General features: G+C 41.3%; 3 protein-coding genes across 3 annotated transcripts; 1 reads left to right on the top strand and 2 right to left on the bottom strand.

Moving 5' to 3' along the window:
• Nucleotides 1–3476: 3476 nt before the first annotated feature.
• LOC115740305 lies at nt 3477–3947 on the bottom strand. Its single transcript, XM_030673783.1, has one exon. It carries the CDS (start codon nt 3945–3947, stop codon nt 3477–3479), a length of 471 nt encoding a protein of 156 aa, XP_030529643.1.
• A 5485-nt stretch (nt 3948–9432) lies between these two features.
• LOC115740304 (serine/threonine receptor-like kinase NFP) lies at nt 9433–11573 on the top strand. Its single transcript, XM_030673782.2, has one exon. The coding sequence runs from the start codon at nt 9576–9578 to the stop codon at nt 11442–11444; it is 1869 nt and encodes a 622-aa protein (XP_030529642.1). The 5' UTR covers nt 9433–9575; the 3' UTR covers nt 11445–11573.
• Nucleotides 11574–16094: 4521 nt separating this feature from the next.
• On the bottom strand, nt 16095–18195 carry LOC115740271 (lysM domain receptor-like kinase 4). The gene has a single exon (XM_030673756.2). The coding sequence runs from the start codon at nt 18115–18117 to the stop codon at nt 16189–16191; it is 1929 nt and encodes a 642-aa protein (XP_030529616.1). The 5' UTR covers nt 18118–18195; the 3' UTR covers nt 16095–16188.
• Between the last annotated feature and the right edge of the window lie 3214 nt (nt 18196–21409).

The raw sequence follows: 21409 nt of genomic DNA, 5'->3' as shown, positions 1-21409 counted from the left end.
TAATTTTCCATCGAAAACGTAACTTCAGGCGAGAATGCGGTAGCGCGTGGGACGGAGTCGTCGTGCGAAAACGCCCCCAACATTATGACGCGCGCTGGGCGCCGTTTAAAATCTCCTGACAACCTCGTCATTCCCGATGGCTCACATCCTCGTATAAAAACCCCCCAGAGACTTCAAAAGCTCTCAGCCTCTCACGGTTTCGCTCGACGAGAAAATGAAGCATCAAGCTCTCCCCGTGCCGGTTTTCAACGGCGAGAACTACCACTTGTGGCGCATCAAGATGACGACCTACTTCAAGTCTCAAGGCTTATGGGAAACCGTCGAGTGTGGAGTACGTAAGTCTTCACTGGAGGAAGAATTGCGACGGGACCCGAGAGCCCTCTTCACCATCCAACAAGCAGTCACCGACGATATCTTCCCGAGGATCTGCGACGCGACCAGCGCGAAGCAGGCGTGGGAAATCTTGCAGGAGGAGTTCCGAGGACCCGAAGAGGCGCGCTTGACCAAGCTCCGGTTCCACCAGGGAGAGTTCGACCGTGACCTTAGGAAGGAGGAGTCCGAGACTTGTCAGGAAATACTACTCGAGGCTGAGGTTGCAGGTGAGCAGGATTAGACATTACGGCGGGGTTGTGCGCGAGGAAGATGCGTTCTGGAAATTACTGGACGGCCTGCCCAGGGAGTTCGATCCCGTGGCGAGTGCGATTGTGGCGGACAGGGAAATCACTCCCACCTTGACGCGGGAGATGATCGGTTCTTTGGAGGCTTTCGAGATGAGTCCCAGCCACTGGGGAGGAGAGGGAGTGAAACTGTGAGTTACAGTGACCATCTCCATCACAGAAAGCTGCGTTGACTGATGAAAGAAATCGTCGGCGAGGATTTTTTTTTTTTTTTGGGGGGGGTCAAAATCTGGTAGTGTCTGTTGACATGCTGTTGTTTCTGAAGCATTTGCCTTTTGGTATGAGCCAGTTATTGTGCCTGTCTTGTTCCAAAGTTTGAATCTTTGAGTCAGTGGCTTTTAATTGAAAAATCCAGGAAAAAGTCGCGGCGAATATGATATCAAAGAGTAGTCTATAGAATGACAATTTGCGGATCCTCCATGTAATCTGCTAAGTAACTCTAGCATCCTTGTACTGCATCAAGGATGTGGAAATGGTCGCATTTTTCAGATTCATGCATTGCAATGCAACATGAATCGACACGTACTTCTCCAGAACTACGCCTGGAAATGGAATGGCGTGAGTTAAAGTGACCATATCTATCAAAGAAAGCTGCATTGGCCGATACAAAAACTATGTAGCTGCTCGCCCAACCTAGTGAAATCATCAAATTCTTGTCTTGACCATGGAGTTTTAGAGTACTCTGACTCTTGTGGTACTCTGCTTGCGGACTTTTCTTGCTAGTTGCTACGACGATTCAGATGAAGGAAGTCACCAATCAGGTGCCCTGTTGAAATCTCGTAATCCTCTGGATACAGCGCGCAATGTTGGAAACACCGTTGCAAGTCTGACTCTTTCAATTGGGCGTAACCGAATTCCAAAACTCCGAATACCTCCTCTTCCAACGTGATCTGCACTAAACCTTGCTTCTTGTAATTCATCCAGTGCATTTCTCCACTCTTCAATGTCATCTGTTCCTCTCCTGCTTTCGGAAAGCACAACGGTCCTAAGAGGCGAACCGGCGCACTAGTTTTGCAACAGATCTAGCGACCTATTTTCAATATCAATGTTGTTGTTTATGATGACTTGAGCAACCCCGACCACCATTGAGAGGTCCATTGTTTTTGTTTTTATGGTCGAAAAAGGTCCATTGTTTAGATGGTAACAACTACAAGCTTGCAAATTAATGAAAGACCAATGCCTTAAAGACAAAGAATGCAAGTTTTCTTGCCAAACATAGAAACTACTTCGGCCGTTTGCATTTGGAGAGACAGGAGGAATGAATAAAGTTGCTGTTAGATGAAAAGCAAAGTTGAAGCAAAAACCAAAATCAGAAATTGAGTGTACATCCCCTTCCATATAAGCAAAATAATGGTTTTCTTCCAAATTTTTTGATATTAGGATTTGACTTACCTCCTACCTACTGAGTTAGAATCAGACGCACGTAGGAACTACTTCAGATTCTAAATGTTGCAAAAGGAGTCACAGAACCAAAGCATGAACGTCATCAAAACTTCCCTCTAAGGATGCTGTCAACTTTCACAGATCGTAGCTGTATCTCGAGCATTGAGCCAAACGAGCAGAGACTGGAGAATGCAACAGAAGGAGATAATGCACGCGGTAGTTCCCAAAAATACTAGCAGAGAAAGTCGGTTCTCTCCACCTCCTTCAGGCTCCACATGAATATCCAATGGGGAGATCACATCCTGGAAGGAAGAATTGTATCTAACTCATATACATTTCGCTTGATAGCTCAGTTGGTATTCTTTCTTCAACAAAAGAAAAAGAGAACCTTTGTGAATGTTTGCAATGTATTATGTAATGCCGGATTTTAGGAAAAACTCTCTTGATGTAGGCTGTAGCCGTAAGGGGAAAAGGTTTCATTTTAGTAGACTGGCAGGAATGTATAACTCACATGTGCATTTGAATGACAAGGTTAATTCTGACTACTGAAATAACTATGGAGGAAGTTTTGCTTTGGCTACACATCCTCTTCTCCTATAATTAGGGACTAAAACTGCGACAACTCCGTACTAGAAAGCTGTCCTTGGTTTTCATGCTGCAGTTAGTTGTAGATACAGAGGAAACTCTGTTTTGGCTTAGAACAGGAGTATAGCACCAATCTGACCGGCAAACGGTTTATCGTATGTGGGGTAATCATAAGAACCGACCTCTCCTCTTCCTATGATGTCCTCTCCCTTTTGTGCAATTTTGGCATTCCTACTGAGGATAGGACTTTCATCAAGACGACTTCGAGTATCGCAAAAGAAAATCCACAATCACCATTGAATAAGCAATTCGTGAATTTAGGTCTATCTATAATTCGTTCAGAGTGTAATTGCCATACAATTTTCTTAATACTATATTAGAGGATCTAATAATAGTCGCAAAGCAAAATTTAGATACGTTCTTAGTCCTTTTGAATGTAACTGTCACGTAATCAAATCCTCCAATGTTGTTGGTTTCATGAACATAAAGGGTAATAAGTTGATCAAGAACTAAATCTGGACTTCACATCTTCAATATATTCCTAACAGGTATCATACCGGAGACTTAAGGCCACCAAATTGAATTCAACCGCAAAAGAAAATCAGAGATTTAGCACATGCATTGCAGGGACCGACATTATTTTCCGTCGCAAATTATTAGGAAAGGGAAACAAGAAGATCCAATTAGCAAGAGCGCTTTGGTTTGTCGTAGCGTTCACAGAAGCAGTAGAATTATTTCAAATACATTGATCTTAATACTCCGCAATCTGATCAGAAAAAGGAAAAAGAACGAAAACGCTTCAATCTCCAACTGAGAAAGGAGAGATCCTTCTCAAGCCTTGGCCGGCCGAGTCCGAAGAACCACATCGTCGACGTCCACTTTGGCGACGCACAGGAACAGAAAGTTGAAGACAGCCTCAAGAAACGAGCAAGAACCGTCGCCAATGCTCTTCTTCTTCTTATTCTTCTTCTTGCCCTTGTTCTCGTTCTTGCCCTCCTCCTTCGACGTGGACTGCGCGGCAGCGCTCTGCTTCGCCCCCCTCAACCACTTCTTGGTTCTCTGAGCCACCGTCTCCTCCTTCTGGCTAAACTTGTAGCTCCTCAGAAACCTCTGCCGGCACACGTACCCGTCGACGAAGGGGTCGCGGCCGCCGCCGACGGCACCGTCCCTCGCGCTCGCGCTGATCATCCTCAAGAACCTGGCGTCGGACTCGGCCCACTGGCGGTGCTTGACCAGGGCCTTGCTTATCTTCAGCGGGTTCTGCACGTCTATGCAGTCGATGCAGTTCGTGTTCATCATCATCCTCTCCCAACACCGGCGACTTTAGTTTCCCTCCGTTCGTCGATCGATCTTCTGCTCTTGATGAACGGAAGAGAGAGAGTGATTCTCGATATTTGATTTTGTTGGGAGCTGTGCGTGGAGCAGTGTCCGAATATATAGGGCGCTCCAGCCTCCAGGAGCTCGTCGTTAAAGGAGATTTCCTTCCTTTCATAACGAGGATGTCTTGTCCGGAAGATTTCCTTTTATTTCCTCTTTTGTATTGTATCAGCAGTTTTCCACTTGACTAAATTTTGACACATTGCTTAGACCAAAAATAAAAATAAAAATTAACACATTGTTTGATAATTAATTTGTGCTTCTTTATTTTTTTTTAATATTAAATACTTTCCATGAATAGTCTTGATCCTTAATAACTACGTATAAAGACACTCGTGCCATGCTTAAAGTTGCTTGTGTTTGAATTTTCCCTCCACCAGCTGTTTTGGGTGAAAATAATCCACATTTTATATTTAGAAGAGCAATATGTACTGAGGAAGATTAGAGAATGTTAATTAATTGTTTTTCTTAAACCTCGTGTTGGTTTCAAGGTTTGGATTCTCAACCTCTTGCCATTTAATCGACAAAGATATATTTAGTACGTTAAAAAAAGCGATAAGATTTATCTGTCAGGTTTTTAACACGAGTCTTGTTTACCTATGGGCTGTTTAGTTACCAATGTGAGAAGTTATGGAGTCACTACTATTGAGAAAAGAACAAGTAAATTAGTACTTGTTTAGTGTTCGTTACAAAGAAAATTGAGTCAATAGCTCAATCGGGGTAAGTTTACTTTTGACCCTTATTTTTTTATCATGTAATCAACAGTATCAATATTAGGAAATAACATCGATGCATCCGGCCGAAAAATAAAAAGATTTTTATACATATAAGGGTTGATATTTCCAAAAGTCCCAAACTGGTACGTGTTATATCTATCACAAACTAATTTTCGCATCATAAAACTCTCAAACTGGTACTCTCGTTACAAATATATCAAAATCTTTAGGAAAAATTTGTGCAAAATTAAGGATTTTACCAAATTATCAAAACATGAGGGAGCTCTTGGGGCTAAATTAGCGTGTTTCCCAATCTCACTCCGTTTCTTCAAATCTGGCTCCTCCACGTCATTTAGGAAACCAATTTATACTGTATTTTCATGTTGAATCCACTTTGCATGCCGATCATTTGTGCTGTTTGCCACGTGTTTTTATATGCCGACAAATTTAATGGGGATAGCGGACGGAAGCTAGTGAAGGGCAAGATACGTCACGTGCATACTAATTTTGAGTTTTTTGTTGTGCTAAAATTAGTTAAGAGTAAATATAATGCGGGCATGTGATTTCAAGGTTTTTACATCATAAAAAATGATGTTAGTTAAATATAACACGGATGTACTAATCCAAGATTTTTAGTGACATGAGCCCTATATGTACTAACTCTTGACCTAATTTTTCCTGGCTAGCATCAAGAATTGTTGCCCAACCATAGTAATAATCTTGTTGATGGAGAAAATCTCGTGGTAATACTTTTGCTTCTCTTTGAAATTTGAACAGAAAGGAAAAGAACCCTCAAGAAAGCAACCGGACAGGACCTGAAAAGATAAGATATCTCTGAAAGTTGACGGTCTGACAGACATTCTGGCATAAAGTGCCCATGAATCCAAAGTCTCTTTTCTGTTCTGTCCCAAAGAATCCTTGGCCCTTGCGCCTCTTCTCTTGTCCTGGTCCTCGGGGTCACTGTGGAGTGCATATATATTATAATGTCTCGACTTTTGTCTTCACACCATAGTTATTATTATCATTCTTAATTTACAAGGCACGCAACAAACCATGCACGACTTTCGGTTCTCAATGCAAGCGGCAGCACGACAAAAGTTCGCTAAAGACCAATCTGATTTCTTCATTGGACTTGGATTTAAGCTCCGATTAGAAAATCTTTAACCGATGGGGTTTGGTTAAGTTGCAAGCAAGCATCCACGCTTTGTCTTTTAGCATTCGTTCCCACCAACTAATGTTCCAGGGTAGGGGGAGACCTATGAAACCCTAATCCTGAAACTTGAAAAATCACTAGTCAAAATTATTGAGGGAAGGCTAAATTACGACACATCACGAAATGGTGACTGAAAAACCATCCAAATAAATTGTCTTCTTCTTTTTTTTTTACGTAGGTTATGATGTAAAATAGAAGTTATATGCTTTTCGAATTACACATCGCTTCTAAAGTTACTTACAGTAGCATGTGTCAGCTTCTTTCATAAAATGGGACCAAACCGAATCAAGTAGACAAAAATCCCGATGAATTGGAGATAGGAAACATATTGATGCATGTGAATCGCACCGAACCTCATTATCACGACTATTATCAAAATCAAGGTCCAAGGTGGCTTTGAATGTTTAAGCTCTACAAACCAACAAGATTCTCCGATGGTAAAAGAGTCGACACATTTTTTTTCTTTTTTGCTGTGATTCTTGTGCTTAAGTCTCATTGATAGTACTGCAGTACTACATTAGTAAAATTCTGAATACAATGGTAAAAGAGTTGACACTTTTTTTTTTTTTTTTTGTTATTCTTGCACTTAAGCCTCATTGACAGTACTGCAGTACTACATGAGTAAAATTCTAACACACCATACCGACATGTTGGTGAGCCCTGAAGATTGCCTTGGGAAGTGGCTGGTCGAGATACTCAAAAACTGACTCCGAATATCACCTAACAGTCGCCTCTAAGCCAAAAAAAAAAAACAGAGTGTAAAGAAAATCTAAGCTCCGAGAGCTTGTTTTGCTTGACAAATAGAAAGTTGAATCACAATGTCCATCGTGTAATAACTTGAATAAATTGTAGGGGCAGGGTGACCGTGGGCCAGTTTGGGCTAATCAACAATAAGTGGTCTGGGCCAAGCTTTTCAAATGGCCTCTCTGTCCAAGTTCTTGGAATAGAAATACAACAACATACTCTATGTTGACTAAACATCCATAGATTGAAAAAATGACATAAATAGTCTGTAAACTTTAGTGAAAAATATGATGTGTTTTCTGTACTTTTAATTTGTTCATTATGATCCATGAACTTTGGCCTAATGTACAATGTGGTCCATGAACTTTTAAGTACAACAACATACTCTATGTCGACTAAACATCTATAGATTCAAAAAAAAAAAATGACATAAATAGTCTGTAAACTTTAGTGAAAAATATGATGTGTTTTCTGTACTTTTAATTTGTTCATTATGGTCCCTGAACTTTGGCTTAATGTGCAATGTGATCCACGAACTTTTAAATTGTTCAATATGATCCATGAACTTTTGATAACTTTTGATAGACATTTAATTTAGTTCCTCAATTATATGAAAATTTTTCATTATATCCCTGAGCTTGAATTAATGCAAGGATAAGACTGGATATTTAGTTTAGGAATCACATTACACGTTGAAATGAAATTTAGGAACCACATTCAACAAATTAAAAGTGCAGAGATCACATACGCATGTGGCTAAGGTTCAGGGACCGCATTGCACATGTGATCAAAGTTAAGGGATAATTTGTGTAATCATCCCTTATAAAGTAAAAGTACTTGTACATATAGAGATTTTATAAATATTATATCAATGAATAAATGTGTAGATTAATAATCATATTGTAAATTCACATATTTAAGTTTTAGATTTTATGTATTTTCTATCTTTTGAACAGCCGTAAAAAAAAAATCAAACCTTGAAATATTTTTCTCTTTTCACACACACGTAAAAATGTACAACTTCTTCAATGATTTCATTTTATCAATTAATAACATAGGCATCTCACAATAAGTCGATCCTGCAAAATCTTCTGGATGCCAACGTCCTGCGGTTTCACTTTTGATATTATTCGTAATGGGACAAACGATGCGATAGGAATATCACGTGACCCGTCGATGGGTTCAATTCCGTACCGGGTTTGATACACTCGTGACAAGTTAATGTCAATCATTGAGGACAACTAGTATGGGATCTTTTCCCATTTTCCTTTTTTTCTTTTTTATGTCTTCCTTGATATTTCTCATGATTCACGACGTGGTGCTTAGACGGGTATTGTCATCTGAATGCGCTTCCAAATAGTCCAAGTCTTAGAGGCCTTTCATTCAAATTGTATAAGATTGTCTCCCATTGTCATCCTTCAAGTTTGTCCAGAGCAGAAAAGAACCAAATTAGGCCGATTGGGCCATTGCTACAAGCCAATAACATAAACAAATAGATGAACATCTACATCAACAATTAAAAATGTAAATAAATGTAACGATGTGTTTATGAAAATACAAGTAGATGTTGCCACTGAAAGGAACCTTCTCATCCACCGCAGACACAACGAGAGAACAGACATTGAATGAGTCCATTTCTCAGCCACTTCGAACGGCTCCTCCTTTTTCTAAATTCAAACTCAAACATTTTTTTTTTAATCTTTGTTTCCATTATGTGGTTTCCAATAATAACCAAAAAAAAAAAAAAAATTAGATCATTGGATCGCTGACTTTTACTCCTAAAATTTTCTATTTTATCTCTGGCTCCTTGCCGTATCAACTTGGTATCCTGCATTATACTACTTTTGATTCCCCATCAAAGATACTTTCAGAAAGAGACCAACCAGGAAACAAAATTTTTCCTGCCTCCCGGGTTTATGTAGACCTAATTCCCTAAAAAATCCTCAACTTCAGGTCCAATCCCAAATCTATTCCGACCTCTTTTTTTTTTTTCCCCTTATTTCAGAAAAAATCCATAACTTTAGATTCAGTCGCAAATCTGCACCGACCTTTTTTTTTGTTTCCGAGAAAGCCCCAAACTTTAGGTGCAGTCCCAAATCTGTCCCGAATTTTGTCTTGTCTTAAAAAAAAGACCATAAATTTTCAATGTATTTTCAAATCTACCTTGTGGTCTAGTTCCAACTTGACGTAGCATTTTCACGTTGATAAAAAATCCACATTAGCAAAGTAGTCGGGCGATAGGTACGGATCGACGTGGCATTTCCACATGGATATTAAATCCAGCCCAATAAAGAAATTCTTCAAAATGAAACTGTTCTCGGATATGATAATTAGGGACGATTAACGGCGATTTTTTGACAGAGGGCTAGTGCAGCAGATTGAGATTAGAGTAAAAACTGGTGATTTTTTCTCGGACAAAAAAGTTCGGGGTAGGTTTGGGATTGGAATTAAAATTTGGGATTATTTTTTGGACAAAGGAAAGTTCAGGCAGATTTGGAATTGAACCTAAAGTTGGGATTTTTTTGAGAATTTGGCCTATTTATGTATTCTATTTTTCCTTAATTTAGAGACACTTGGCATTTTGGGACTAGATTATATGAATATTTTGGACAACTAGTCATAGTCTACTAGGAACAGGAGCTCAAATCAGAGCCAAAGACAATTTTTTTTTTTTTTTTTTGGGGTCGAATAGCCAAAGACAAATTGAACAAGACAATTTAGATTCTATTGCAATACCGACTACATTGTATTCTCAGTTGAGAGCTCCACATTAACGACAATCTCTAGCTTTTCTCATTCATTTTTTGCTCTCTTGATGTCAGCAGAGCTTCTTTAATCTTGATCAGCGCAGATTGTAGTGCTTTGGGGGAGCTCCTAACAATGGCATCCTTCCTTTTCTCGTCCAAAGCTCTACCTTTTCTTCTCTTCCTCTTCTTCTCTTGTACCCAAATCCTAGCTCAATCGCCCGGTAAAGGGGCGAATTTCTCTTGTTTCTCGGACTCGATGCAATCGTGCGACACATACGTCGCATACTTTGCCCAGCCGCCGGATTTCATGGACGTGGGGAACATCTCGGACCTTTTCGGCGTGAGCCGTCTATCGATCATCCAAGCGAGTAACCTCACGTCGGAGGATGATGTGTTGGTCGAAGGACAGCTCTTGCTAGTACCGATCAAGTGCGGCTGCAACGGGACTAGCTATTTCTCCAACGTCACGTACGAAATCAAGAAAGGCGACAGCTACTACTTGGTTTCGATCCACGCATTTGAGAATCTCACCAATTGGCCGACCGTGGAGGACGCGAACCCTTCCCTGAACCCCAGCCTGCTCAACATCGGGACGCGGGTCGCGTTCCCTTTGTTTTGCAGGTGCCCTTCGAAAGCGCAATCGGAGGCAGGACTCAATTTGTTCATCACCTATGTGTGGCAGACTGATGACCAAGTCTCAACCGTGGCTAGTAAGTTCAATGCAACCCCAGGTGGTATCGTAGCAGAGAACAACCAGAACAATTTCACCTCGGTTATAGACCATCCGGTCTTGATCCCGGTCTCACAATTGCCGATTCTCTCACAGAATTACAGCTCCATCCCTAGCAAACGTCGCACAAACCATCGATGGCTTCTCGTGATCGTGACCAGTTCGGTCTGCACTGTTCTGGTTTTCCTCTTGGGGATCTCTCTGGTCTGTACGCATAGCAAGCCCAAGAAAGAGAAGGCCCTAGATCGAAACGGCTCGTGGCTAGAGACCTCCGATCTGATTCAAGCGAAGGAGTTCGCTAGGTCCAAGAGTTTCGAGCAAAAGGCCCCGCAGGATAAGTTGCTCCCAGGTGTTTCGGGCTATTTGGGCAAGCCAATAATGTACGATGTGAGAGCGATCATGGAGGCGACAGCGGACCTCAGCGAACATTGGAAGATCGGGAAATCGGTCTTCCGGGCCAACATCGATGGCGAAATTCTAGCAATTAAAAAAGTCAAGGACGAATCTTCAGAAGAAGTGAAAATTCTGCAGAGGGTTTATCACGCCAATCTGGTTAAACTAATGGGTGTTGCATCCGACATTGATGGTCCTTGCTTCTTGGTGTATGAGTATGTCCACAACGGGCCACTCAGCAAGTGGCTGCACCAGAAATGCACGTCGTCATCAGGGTCAGTAGTCCTCATGTGGATCCAGCGGCTCCGTATTGCCCTGGACGTTGCAAACGGCCTGCAATACCTGCACGAGCACGCCCAGCCGAACATCGTCCACGGGGACATCAGGGCGAGCAACGTACTCCTGGATTCGACGTTCAAGGCCAAAATATCCAACTTCTCAATGGCAAAGCCGGCCACGAGCTCGGCGGAGCTAAAGGCGGACACCTTCGCGTTCGGGGTCGTGCTGCTTGAGCTGCTCTCGGGGAAGAAGGCGATGGGAATGAAGGACAGCGGTGAGATCGGGATGTTGTGGAGAGAGATAAGGGAGGTTTTGGACGTTGATGATGGTGATAGAGCGAAGAGGGAGGAGAGGCTCAGGAAGTGGATGGATCCGAACATGGAGGGGTCTTTCCCCATGGAGGGTGCGCTGAGCTTGGCTTGTCTGGCCAGGACATGTACGGTGGAGAGGCCGTGTTCGAGGCCGAGCATGGCCGAGATCGTGTTCAACCTCTCTGTGCTCACTCACTCGTGTGCCGAGAACTTGGTAGGGTCTTGGGCTTCTCCTAGGTTGGAAGACGAAGAGGTCGTTCGGATCATCAGTCCGATCAAAGCTCGTTGATTCAGGATCGCAATCCGATGAACTATATAAGTTCATGAATGTACATATTTCTCTTTTTCATAGCCTAAAGCGGATGTTCTGTGAATCTATTTCAGCTTGCGTTTTCTTCAATGAAAGGTTATGTATGACTGGTGCTTTCTCCTCTTCTGTGTTTGTAAGATGTACCATTAAGATACGATCAATCAAAACATACACGTCTTGAATTAGTCATAAGGTTGAGTCTTTTGCTCATCTATTAAACCACTATACTGCGGATCGTCTATTCAAGAACACGGCCAAAACACTTATCTGATGCGCACCGAACGATATTGTCCGCCAGATATACTGCTGCCTCGTTACCAACTAGGATAATTAATGATGCTTATGAGCTTGGTTGCTTCGGCTAATGCATGGTTCGCCGACATCGGACCATTGGAGAAGCCTTCTTCTTCCGGGGCTGACCCAGAAACCGCTCTTGATCTCGTTGTTTTCACTCATTTGCTAGTGCTTTTTTTAGGACTTCATCATTTAATTACAAGAAAACACAGCCCAAACAACATATATCATCGGATTACACATGTCTATGTGCAATTTAAATCTCATAAATGACGTATAACTCGACGAAATTAAGATCAATAGCTAAATAAAGAGGCCCCTCTTCGAATGAACGGGTGGAGAATTTTTTGCTCCTCTCTATTGAAAAGGATGGTTTCTTCAGATCTTCCAATTTCACATATTTCAATAACCGTTGTGATGCAGATTCTCCCTCTTCTTGATGGGTCACCTCTTCATCTTGGCAAGAATTGATGGATATTTTGTTATCCATGTCGATATATGACAAAAGGAACCGTTGAATACGTTGAAAGTATATTCAATGTTCACTTTGTGCTTTTGGCAAAATTTGCAAATATTTCTTTCCCAAGGAAAACATTTATATGAAAAAGCTCGATTTACTTTCATAACAAAAAATATATTCACAAATTCCGCGGATCCACGAAAATTTCAGGGAGAATTATCAAAAGAGTCATAAACATTTTGCAAATATGACAATTTAGATTTGGGTGAGCGTCGTGGCCCTCGTCCGGTGGCCGGCGAGGGCCAGCTGCAGGCCCAAACCCCAAAAAAAAAAACCAGAAAAAAAGACAGAAAAAATTATTAAAAAAATTCGAGCATATTAAAACATTAAATTTTCCACGTCAGCCTAGGCCAAATGGACTGAATTGACACAATTACAAAAGGTTTAGGATTGAATTGATATAATTGCAATAGGTTTAGGATTTTTTTTAGTAATTTTTCAGTAAATTTTGTTGTCCACAAGATGTCATGTCGTGATTTAAAACACCGCTCGTTATTTAAATGGGCTAAATCATGATCTTCTTGACAACGGATAGTGGTAACAAATGAAATTGCATTATACTATGTCCTTTTTAATACTTAGGGTACGTTCGTTTCTCGAAAAATGAGTGATTTGAAAAACATTTTTTGATAAATGGTTGTTTGCATAGCTTATAAAAGAGAATTAAAGAATTTTTTTTATAAGCATAAATTGTTGTCGGTAATAAAAATATGTTTTGTCGATTAATATTTAGGAACATATTTTTCAAGTTATTTATCTTTCGTGAAACAAATGATAATTAGTGCCAGAAAGTTTCAATTACATCGTCAGCTGCTCGGGCTGCATTTCGTGAGAGCAATCTTTCCAAACTCTCAAGACTAATCAATTTATTAAAATATGAATTTTAAACCCATTTTGCCATCTCTACCTAAAACCAAACAAGAACATATTATCTAGAGTCTTGAAACGAGAAAATTACCAAAAAAGTCCCGAACTTATTGCAATTGCGTTAATTTAGTCCATCCAAACAATTTTGATCGAAACTTGCCCACATAAACTATAATCGTCCTATGTAGAGAGGCTAACACTAACGTGGACATTTTTAATGGTATTTTAATAATATTTCAAATATTTGTGCTTTTTTCTTTTCTATTTTCTTTTCCTTCTCTTTACTTTTTTTTTGGCTAAGGGCCGGCCAAAGTCCCCAGGTCCGGACGAGGGCATCGCTGCGCTTGCCTAGACTACGATGCCCTCGCTAGGCCCAGATTGAGCGAGGGTGTCGTGGCACTTGCCAAATCTAGGTGAGGGACCGCGTGCCTTGCTTTGGCTAGCAAGGGCCACAATGCCCTTACCCAGTGCTGACAAAGGTCGCCGGTCCTTTGCTCCCAAAAAAACAAGTAAAGAGAAGGAAAAGAAAAGAGAAAGGAAAAAATAAACAAAAAATCACTAAAATTAAAAAAAAAAAGTTAATAATATTAAAATTATCTGCTATAGCGTTGCTCGCGCCATCTAGAACGGCATCGAAGGCATGTTCAAAATTAGGGACGCTATCGCAAGCAAAGCTATGGGTCAAATTTCGTGATCGAAGGCGTTTTCGAGGAAAATGCCCGGAAGACAATTGGGAAGATTCACATGGTGGATAAGATTTTGGTGAAGATGGTGTTGCTTGCTGAAACCATGTTCTCTTCCGGGAAGTTGTTGGTTTAAGATAGATTTTACGGTTGGAAAACTACATTATGAGGACCAATGCGTGACTTATTTCCATTTAGGACACCTGTTGGAGAAAAATATTTGATTCTTGAATTGGTCTTGGGCGTGACAAATGATTGAATCATTGTACCGGGGAAGGTTCGCATGTTTCTCCATTGCCCTAAGATCTTTTCAATAGAAAATTTGGGGGGCTCTTCTTCTTTATTGTTTAGTCCTGCCATGTTGATGCAACTTCCATTAGATTTCCATTGGCCTTCTTTCGTTCCAAAATCAGCCACCTTCTATTACCATTACTTTTCATCTTCTTTCATTCTATATTAAACTTATAAAATCATACACTATTATTCAATATTCACTGAGAAGAAAGAGAGGAATGCCATTTAGGGTTTATCCTAGCTTGAGAAAGACACGAACTTCAGGGCTTTCACGAGAGAGAAAGATTAAATGGGCCACTTGACATTTTGTAAGATCAAGACAATGTTGCCCGATCTTCATGGAAGAGAACTAGCTGTCTGAAGTATGGAGTTTCGAGTCAAGAAGAGAAATTACATTGTCGGTGACTTTGGCACCAAAAGGGACGTGCACTTGTCGCAAGGAATACTAAAGCTAACCTCGTAAACACTTGGTTGAAAAAAGCATGTCCCTGCTACATGTGGGCATTCAATATGCGTCACATTTTTCTTTTTATTTTTTTTATCAGAAGGGCTCAAATAGAATGTTGAATTGAACATAAAATTCAAAGCTATTCCGCGTAAGATGGGAGTTTATGACCTTGGAGCTTGGAAGCTTTGAAACGCATACTCAGTCCTGAGATTAAAAATGCAAAAAAAAAAAGGGGACGATTATGACTACCTCGATGACCCTTTTCTAATTAGGACTCGTACCATCAACTTTGCAATTATGATCTTATGTAATGAGATTGTTTGATTGCCTTGTTGAAGGAGAATCCCTGCGAAAGGTCAGCAATGTGTGATACAAGTGAGGCTCTAATTCTTCGCCTTCCTTTTATTAGTGAAAATAGAGTATCATGTAGGACAATTTGTTAGGATCTAGCGCACAATCACAACGAAGTAAAATGTAAAAGCGAAAAAGAGAAATAAAGACACAAGGTTTTATCATGTTTCACCTTTAAACTAAGATTACGTTTAGCGGTATTTTTCACTATAATTAGCACGTCACACCTCTAGTTACACTCCTCAATTACAAGAGGAAGCGATAATATATGGCAGTAACTATTCATGAGCCCAAGCCAAAACTACCAATGAAAAATTATTGACTGAAACTATGACAACCATATGGTGTCCAGGGGGCGCTGTCCCCTTGAGGCCCCGTTGGAACAGCTCCTTCAAACCCCCATTTGTTCAATGGGACCCCCGTGCTTTCCTATCTATGAGGAGCACGAACCACACTCCAACATAATTAACGTGGTATATGCTAGCTAATTCTTCAGTGGGCCTATAACTCGAACGCTTAAGCTTTTTTAGCATAAAATTGCATCAAACTAGATTTTTATAAATGTAGAGATGGGCTAGCACCTGCTATACCCCTTGGATCAGTTTGGTATATCTATTTAGTTAGGCGTTAATTGTGCTATTTAGGCGACACTAAACTGTTTGTTTGTTTTGTTATTTTTATCATTGAATCCTCTCCCTTCAAACTTGTCGTGTTCAATGTAGTGTTAGAGCGCGTAAAAGTAACCTGATAATAGAGAATGAGCCCAAATTCGAACCCCGTAAACACACGCACGCACGCATGCACGCGCGTGTGTAGATAGATAGTTGGACTCATTTTTATTGAAAAATTTAATCTAATAAATTATGTACTAATATTGGTATATTGACTACTTCACATCATACCAATTCGTTGGTGCAAAACTTTTCAAACACGACTCGTACATGTATCTCAATAGAAAGTTCCCTTGTTTTGGCTTAAGGTCAAGGGAACTAAAATGTGGGGATTGATTAATCTGAGTGGTTACATGTTTTACCCTCGGCATCTATTGCCTCCTTATCTATTCATTTATGTTGCAAGGGTAAGATGAGGAAGATGAAAGTGAGACAAACGTAAGTTAGGAAGAGAAATTAGATAAAAGTAGCTGGGGAAATTTAAAAATGAGACGGGTTTATGCTTTAACTCAGATATATAGATATCATCAACATCTGGACGTAATTAAGAAAATGGAATGGCCATGCATGGATACATGAAACCTTTTCCTTTTTATCAAACCACATTATGGGAAGATTCCCAGTTGATTGTGGATGCCAACAATCCAGATAGACACCGCACGATCTCGTCCATGTCGGGACGATCAGCCGCGTTCTTCTTCAGGCAACATCGGATGATCCCAATCATGAAAGCGGCGAGATCCAAAGGATAACGTCCTCCCAAGGAAGGATCGATCAAGTCTACCAACCTTTCGGTCATGCTGTCCTCTCGGTCAACCGCGTCCATGGCATCGAATAGATTCGAGCTCTCCTCTCTGGTCAAGGACTCCGCCTCTTTCCCCGTGATCATCTCCATCGCGAGGACCCCGAAGGCGTAAACGTCGAGCGCGGTGGAGACCAGACCGTTCTCCAAGTACTCCGGGGCCATATAGCCTCTCGTCCCGACGATGTGGCTCGTCAAGGCAAACCGGCCCTCTTCGCCTTCTGCTGACCTTGCCATGCCCAAATTCGTTATCTTGGCCCGGAAATTGCCGTCAAGGAGGACGTTGCCGCTCGTGACGTTCTTGTGAATGTGAGGAGGGCTCGTGAAGCCGTGGAGATAGTTCAGGCCAGTGGCCATATCAAGTGCAATTTGAACTCTTTGAGTCCAACTCAGGACAGTTTTACCATCACCTAGTGTGTTGTAAATCCAGTCACTTAAGGAACCGTGAGCAGCAAAGTCATAGACGAAGTACCAGTCCCCATCGTTGAAGCAAATCCCTGAAAGGCGAACGATGTTGAAATGGTTGATCTTCTTGAGGATGTTGATTTCCTTTATCGCATCGCCATTCACTTTCTTGATTGCGACAGAGCAACCGTCGATCTCCCCCCGATGGACACACCCTTTGATCCGATAGCTAGGACTAAAGTCATTTGTTGCTAGTAGCAGTTCTTCGAAACTGTACACTTTGATGGCCTGAGCTATGCCATATATGGTCTGCATCAGTCCTTGAGAGTCTCCATCTACCTCCGCGATCGGTTTCGCGCGCGTCTCAGGGTCATTGGGAACGATACTCGCTGTATGCTGCACATTTCTGTGGCGAAAAGACATACCGAAAATAATGCCACGCCCGATCACCAATGTACAAGCAGCTCCGACGAGAAAACCAGCAATTGCATATACCCATTTGTTTCTCGACGACGAAGCAGGTGGAGTCGGCAATTGTGACGGCGGAGGCGGCGTGAGTTGGCCTGGTGGCGGGGGAGGTATTATTGTTTGATTACTCAAAGGCGGGTTTCGAAGGGGAACTAGCAGAGTGGTGAAGGGATAGATAGTGGAGTATTGCTCGGAAAGGCCGTTTGCTTCCAGCGTCCTCGCGACGCTAGCACCAAAACGCGCGCTAATTCTCGAAACCGAGTTGCCCTCGGCGACGACATAGCTCAACAGATACTTAATCCCGAGGTTGGTTTGGTTCTTGGTGGGACAAGCACATCGGATCGGAATGGTGAGCTCTCCGCTGTATAAGTCCACGGTTTCGATGACGTTTTGACTCTTGATGGCGCGGCACGTCGTGAGGCCTTGGTAAGTGCTATTGACGATCACGTAATAATTGTCTCCGTGCCTGATCGTGTACGAGGCATTCGCCTGATAGTACCGACCCGAGCGGGAGCAATTCACGGGGACTATGACCATCTTGTTAGCCGCGAACGTTGCGTTCGGAGCGACCGAGTTTAAGGCGGAGAGCCGAGACGGGTCGGAGGCCAGGAGCCGGGCAATCGAGGGGACGGTGTTGTAGGGCGGAGTGGAACGGTAAATGAGGTAGGCTCGGCAAGTCTTGTGCAGGCCATTGCATGCGTAGCCCAGAGCGGGAGAGGAGGAGTCGTTGGTCTTGGAACAGACCGTGGTGTTCTTGCCGATGTAAGGTTGCTGCGCGCGGGCGAAAGGTGAGAAACGCAAGATGGCCAGAGCAATTACTAAGGAGAGAGAGAGGAAGCTCGACTCCATTGTTGAGATGAACTTAGGTTTGGCTTTGATGTTTGTTTGTTTGTTTGTTTTTTTTTGTGGTGGAATATTGGTTGGTTTATGAAGGAGAAGAAGAGGTGAATACTTCTCATTCTAGGGTTTATGGGTTTAAATAATGTGCAAAATGAATATGGTACTATGGTAGGGGAAGGGCAATTTCCAGGAAGGTCACGCACTGCTCAAGGGGAGGCAAGAATCTCGACAGGACGATTTGCTTTGTTCGCTTTGTTGACTTTTAGTCAATTTAGTGTTTGCTTTAATGGATTCATTCACCAGATCCATCATCATCGGACTTTGAATTCGTCCTAGGAATATATGTTAAATGTGTCTCGAGTTTAACTTCGATGCGAAGGATCTCAAGAAATTCGCTTTACTATTTAAATTTGGAAATTCTTTCCTTGAATATAAGAACGGTTTTATTTTTTGGAGGGATTCATTTTTCTTTTTGAACCCCATACAGTGCACGTCTACATTGTGATTGGTGGGTCAACAAAACAAGGAAAAAAAAAAAGAGAGACTTCTTTGACTTCAGTAGCTGCACTAAGCAAATAAAAGAGAATCTCGTGGGTCCTCCTCCATTCCTAATGGCCGTACAAGAGCACGTGAAGGGTTCCTCTTTCGTGGAGCAGAAGCCGCGCCACAGGAAAAAGAAAAGTGAGGTAGCCGCACACTAATCTTCGCGGAAGAGGACGGACAGACGGTGACGTCCGCTTGATCGCTAGAAGGAATCCGAGTACAAGATGATTTGCTTCGTGAGTTTAGTTTATATATCCAATTAAATTATTTATTTGCAAATACTTTGAGTTTGAATATAATTTAGGTACAGGAAAACACGAGCATATTGAACAATTGTAAATCGGGTTATCTATTTATAGTAAATTATTCTTATTGGCTCTCCCCGTGAATATAGATATCGACATTCGGATCAAATCAGATAATCTTTGATGTTTTTTGTTTTTCATTATTATTTTTGAGATGTCATGTCAGTTGCCACTATTGGTCAGGCATTAGTTCACGCACAATGGGCATGTATGTAGCTCTAGTAGTCACTTGAGCCTGTAGCCTATGAGCTTATTGACCGTGACTCGAAATGAAATGATTTGGAGGTTGGTGTTTGACTTTCAACTCGGCCCATGAAATTTCCATAGACATCCTGGCTTGAACATTTTGGAGGTTTTACGTTGGAAGCGGAGAGGTTGAACAGGAGGTGGAACGATTTGGTTGTATTTTGTACTTAAAAAGTTGTAGATCGACTTCCTAAGTTTCACGTAGGATGGAAGGAGACCCTTTTAAATAGTCGTACTTCAACACTCACCTCTAAATGGTCATCATCTTGTGTGATTACTTAGAATACTCATTTTGAAGGCCTAGTTGGCCCATATAAAATAGGCCTGATCTTTATGGACGATATTATAGCAAAACCACTCTAGTAGGTGCATGGTTTGAGACTCATACTTGACCCAACTAGGATGAGGAGAGATCACTGGGATGAGCGATTGCTAGGCGATATGAGTCAACATCGATGATGACGTCCATTCTTTGATTGGTAGTATTTGTGGCATCTCAAAAATCCAACATCAGATGAGACATGCCATGTTGAGTGATTCATAAATCAGTACCCACTCGCGCATGATTATCACCTTATATGATTACTCAGTGTAATCCTTTTCGAACAGACTCTTGACATCCCCTTATTTTGATATTTGCAAAAATCTCTTCGGATGGAGAGGCATGCTCTCGCCACCTCTTGCATCATCTATCATCACGGGTTGGATGCACGTCAACGTGTCTATTTGTTATCCAAAAACAACGTAGCTCACTCTCCACGCAGGCTCTCCATCCACTCTTTTGACTCTGCCAAGCACAACCATCATTTCCTCCACCCCGGTCACCTTCAGCCATGACAACACAACCGATATCGTCGCGACGAGCGACCTTCCCGCTCCCTCGACTGCCGAGGCCACGACGGAGGAGGGGAAAGATTGATGGAGGAGACACCACCTCTTATTGACCACAATCCGAGATTCTCCAAGCTTAGGGATGAACAGATGGATCTATTAGAGGGTGGAAAGGAGGAGATAGAGTGATCGTCCACAGAAGGAGAGAGATTTCTCTCTCGCTTTGTATTTATCTTCCCATTTTCTCACTGTCTCTTGGCAATCCATTGTGATACAATTGGTGATACCTTAATAGCGTAAAATCAGAATGACCCATATGATCTCAACCTATACATTTCTCCTTAAGGTCGAGGGTTTGACACTTGCCATCCTGCATATTCAACCGTAGAAACGGTCCCTACATACTATCGCGACCTAAAAATCAGGTTTCTAGGCTAATGGATTATCGGGTCAATTATTCAACCAACCTAATTCGGACTCTCCCAAGTCCATACAAAATCGCAACTTAACATGCAAATATATTTGAATTGGAGTCGCCACTAATCGTTTTTGGTAGGTCGATTAAAAACCTAAGTAAATTAGCGGGAGAACTAAATTACTTCTATGAACCGTAGATTCTAAGTCCGGAGACTTGATTACGCTAGATTACTCTAATGCCCTTTCGGTACCATTTTATTTCATGAAAAATTTTTGTCAAGCAACATTAATTGATTTTAACCTAAGTCACTAACAAAGGTTATCACGCGATTGTACAATCAATTAATTGAACATCCAGAAGTCAAGGTAATTCCAGAAAGCATACGCCAAGACAAATTGTTCTCACTTTTGAATTTTTGCTTTTTAATGGGATAAAGATTAACCAATATGCAATGCATGAATTTAATCTAAGATGAAAATGAATTAAATTAAATGCAAGGAAATTCTAAGCATGCATATGAAATTAATTTAACTACATGACTAACCTAAATACCGTGCAATTAAATGAAACTAATGTACAAATGATGTTACGGTCTAATTAAATTGACTACATGACTTACGAATTAATTGAAGACCTAAACATGCAAATTCTATATGATCTAAACCTAGCATGCAAATGACATGGCAAGCTTGTTTTAATTTTGTATTTTCGGATTAATGAATGACCCTAAATAAAAATATGGCTAAAGATAATTATCTTTCATATTTTAAGGTTCGGGTTTGCGTAATCCCTAACATATTAAAGATAAATTATTTTAGACATGAAAATCTACTTAAATATGCTGATTCTATCCTAGAATGCAAATCAAAATTCACTCATTCTAAAATTAATAAAACGTGAGAATATCTACATGATTTTAATGCAATTTTTATCTAAAATGCAATGCAATATCTTTTAA

This window comes from Rhodamnia argentea, chromosome 1 (assembly GCF_020921035.1).
Source record: "Rhodamnia argentea isolate NSW1041297 chromosome 1, ASM2092103v1, whole genome shotgun sequence".
NCBI classification, from domain to species: domain Eukaryota; kingdom Viridiplantae; phylum Streptophyta; class Magnoliopsida; order Myrtales; family Myrtaceae; genus Rhodamnia; species Rhodamnia argentea.
Note: the sequence above shows the minus strand (reverse complement) of the source record. Positions and strands in the feature narration are given on the sequence as shown.

What these genes read in the sequence shown, in the direction of transcription:
- LOC115740305 (XM_030673783.1), bottom strand. Translation starts at nt 3,947, where the DNA reads ATGATGATGAACACGAACTGCATCGACTGCATAGACGTGCAGAACCCG.
- LOC115740304 (XM_030673782.2), top strand. Translation starts at nt 9,576, where the DNA reads ATGGCATCCTTCCTTTTCTCGTCCAAAGCTCTACCTTTTCTTCTCTTC.
- LOC115740271 (XM_030673756.2), bottom strand. Translation starts at nt 18,117, where the DNA reads ATGGAGTCGAGCTTCCTCTCTCTCTCCTTAGTAATTGCTCTGGCCATC.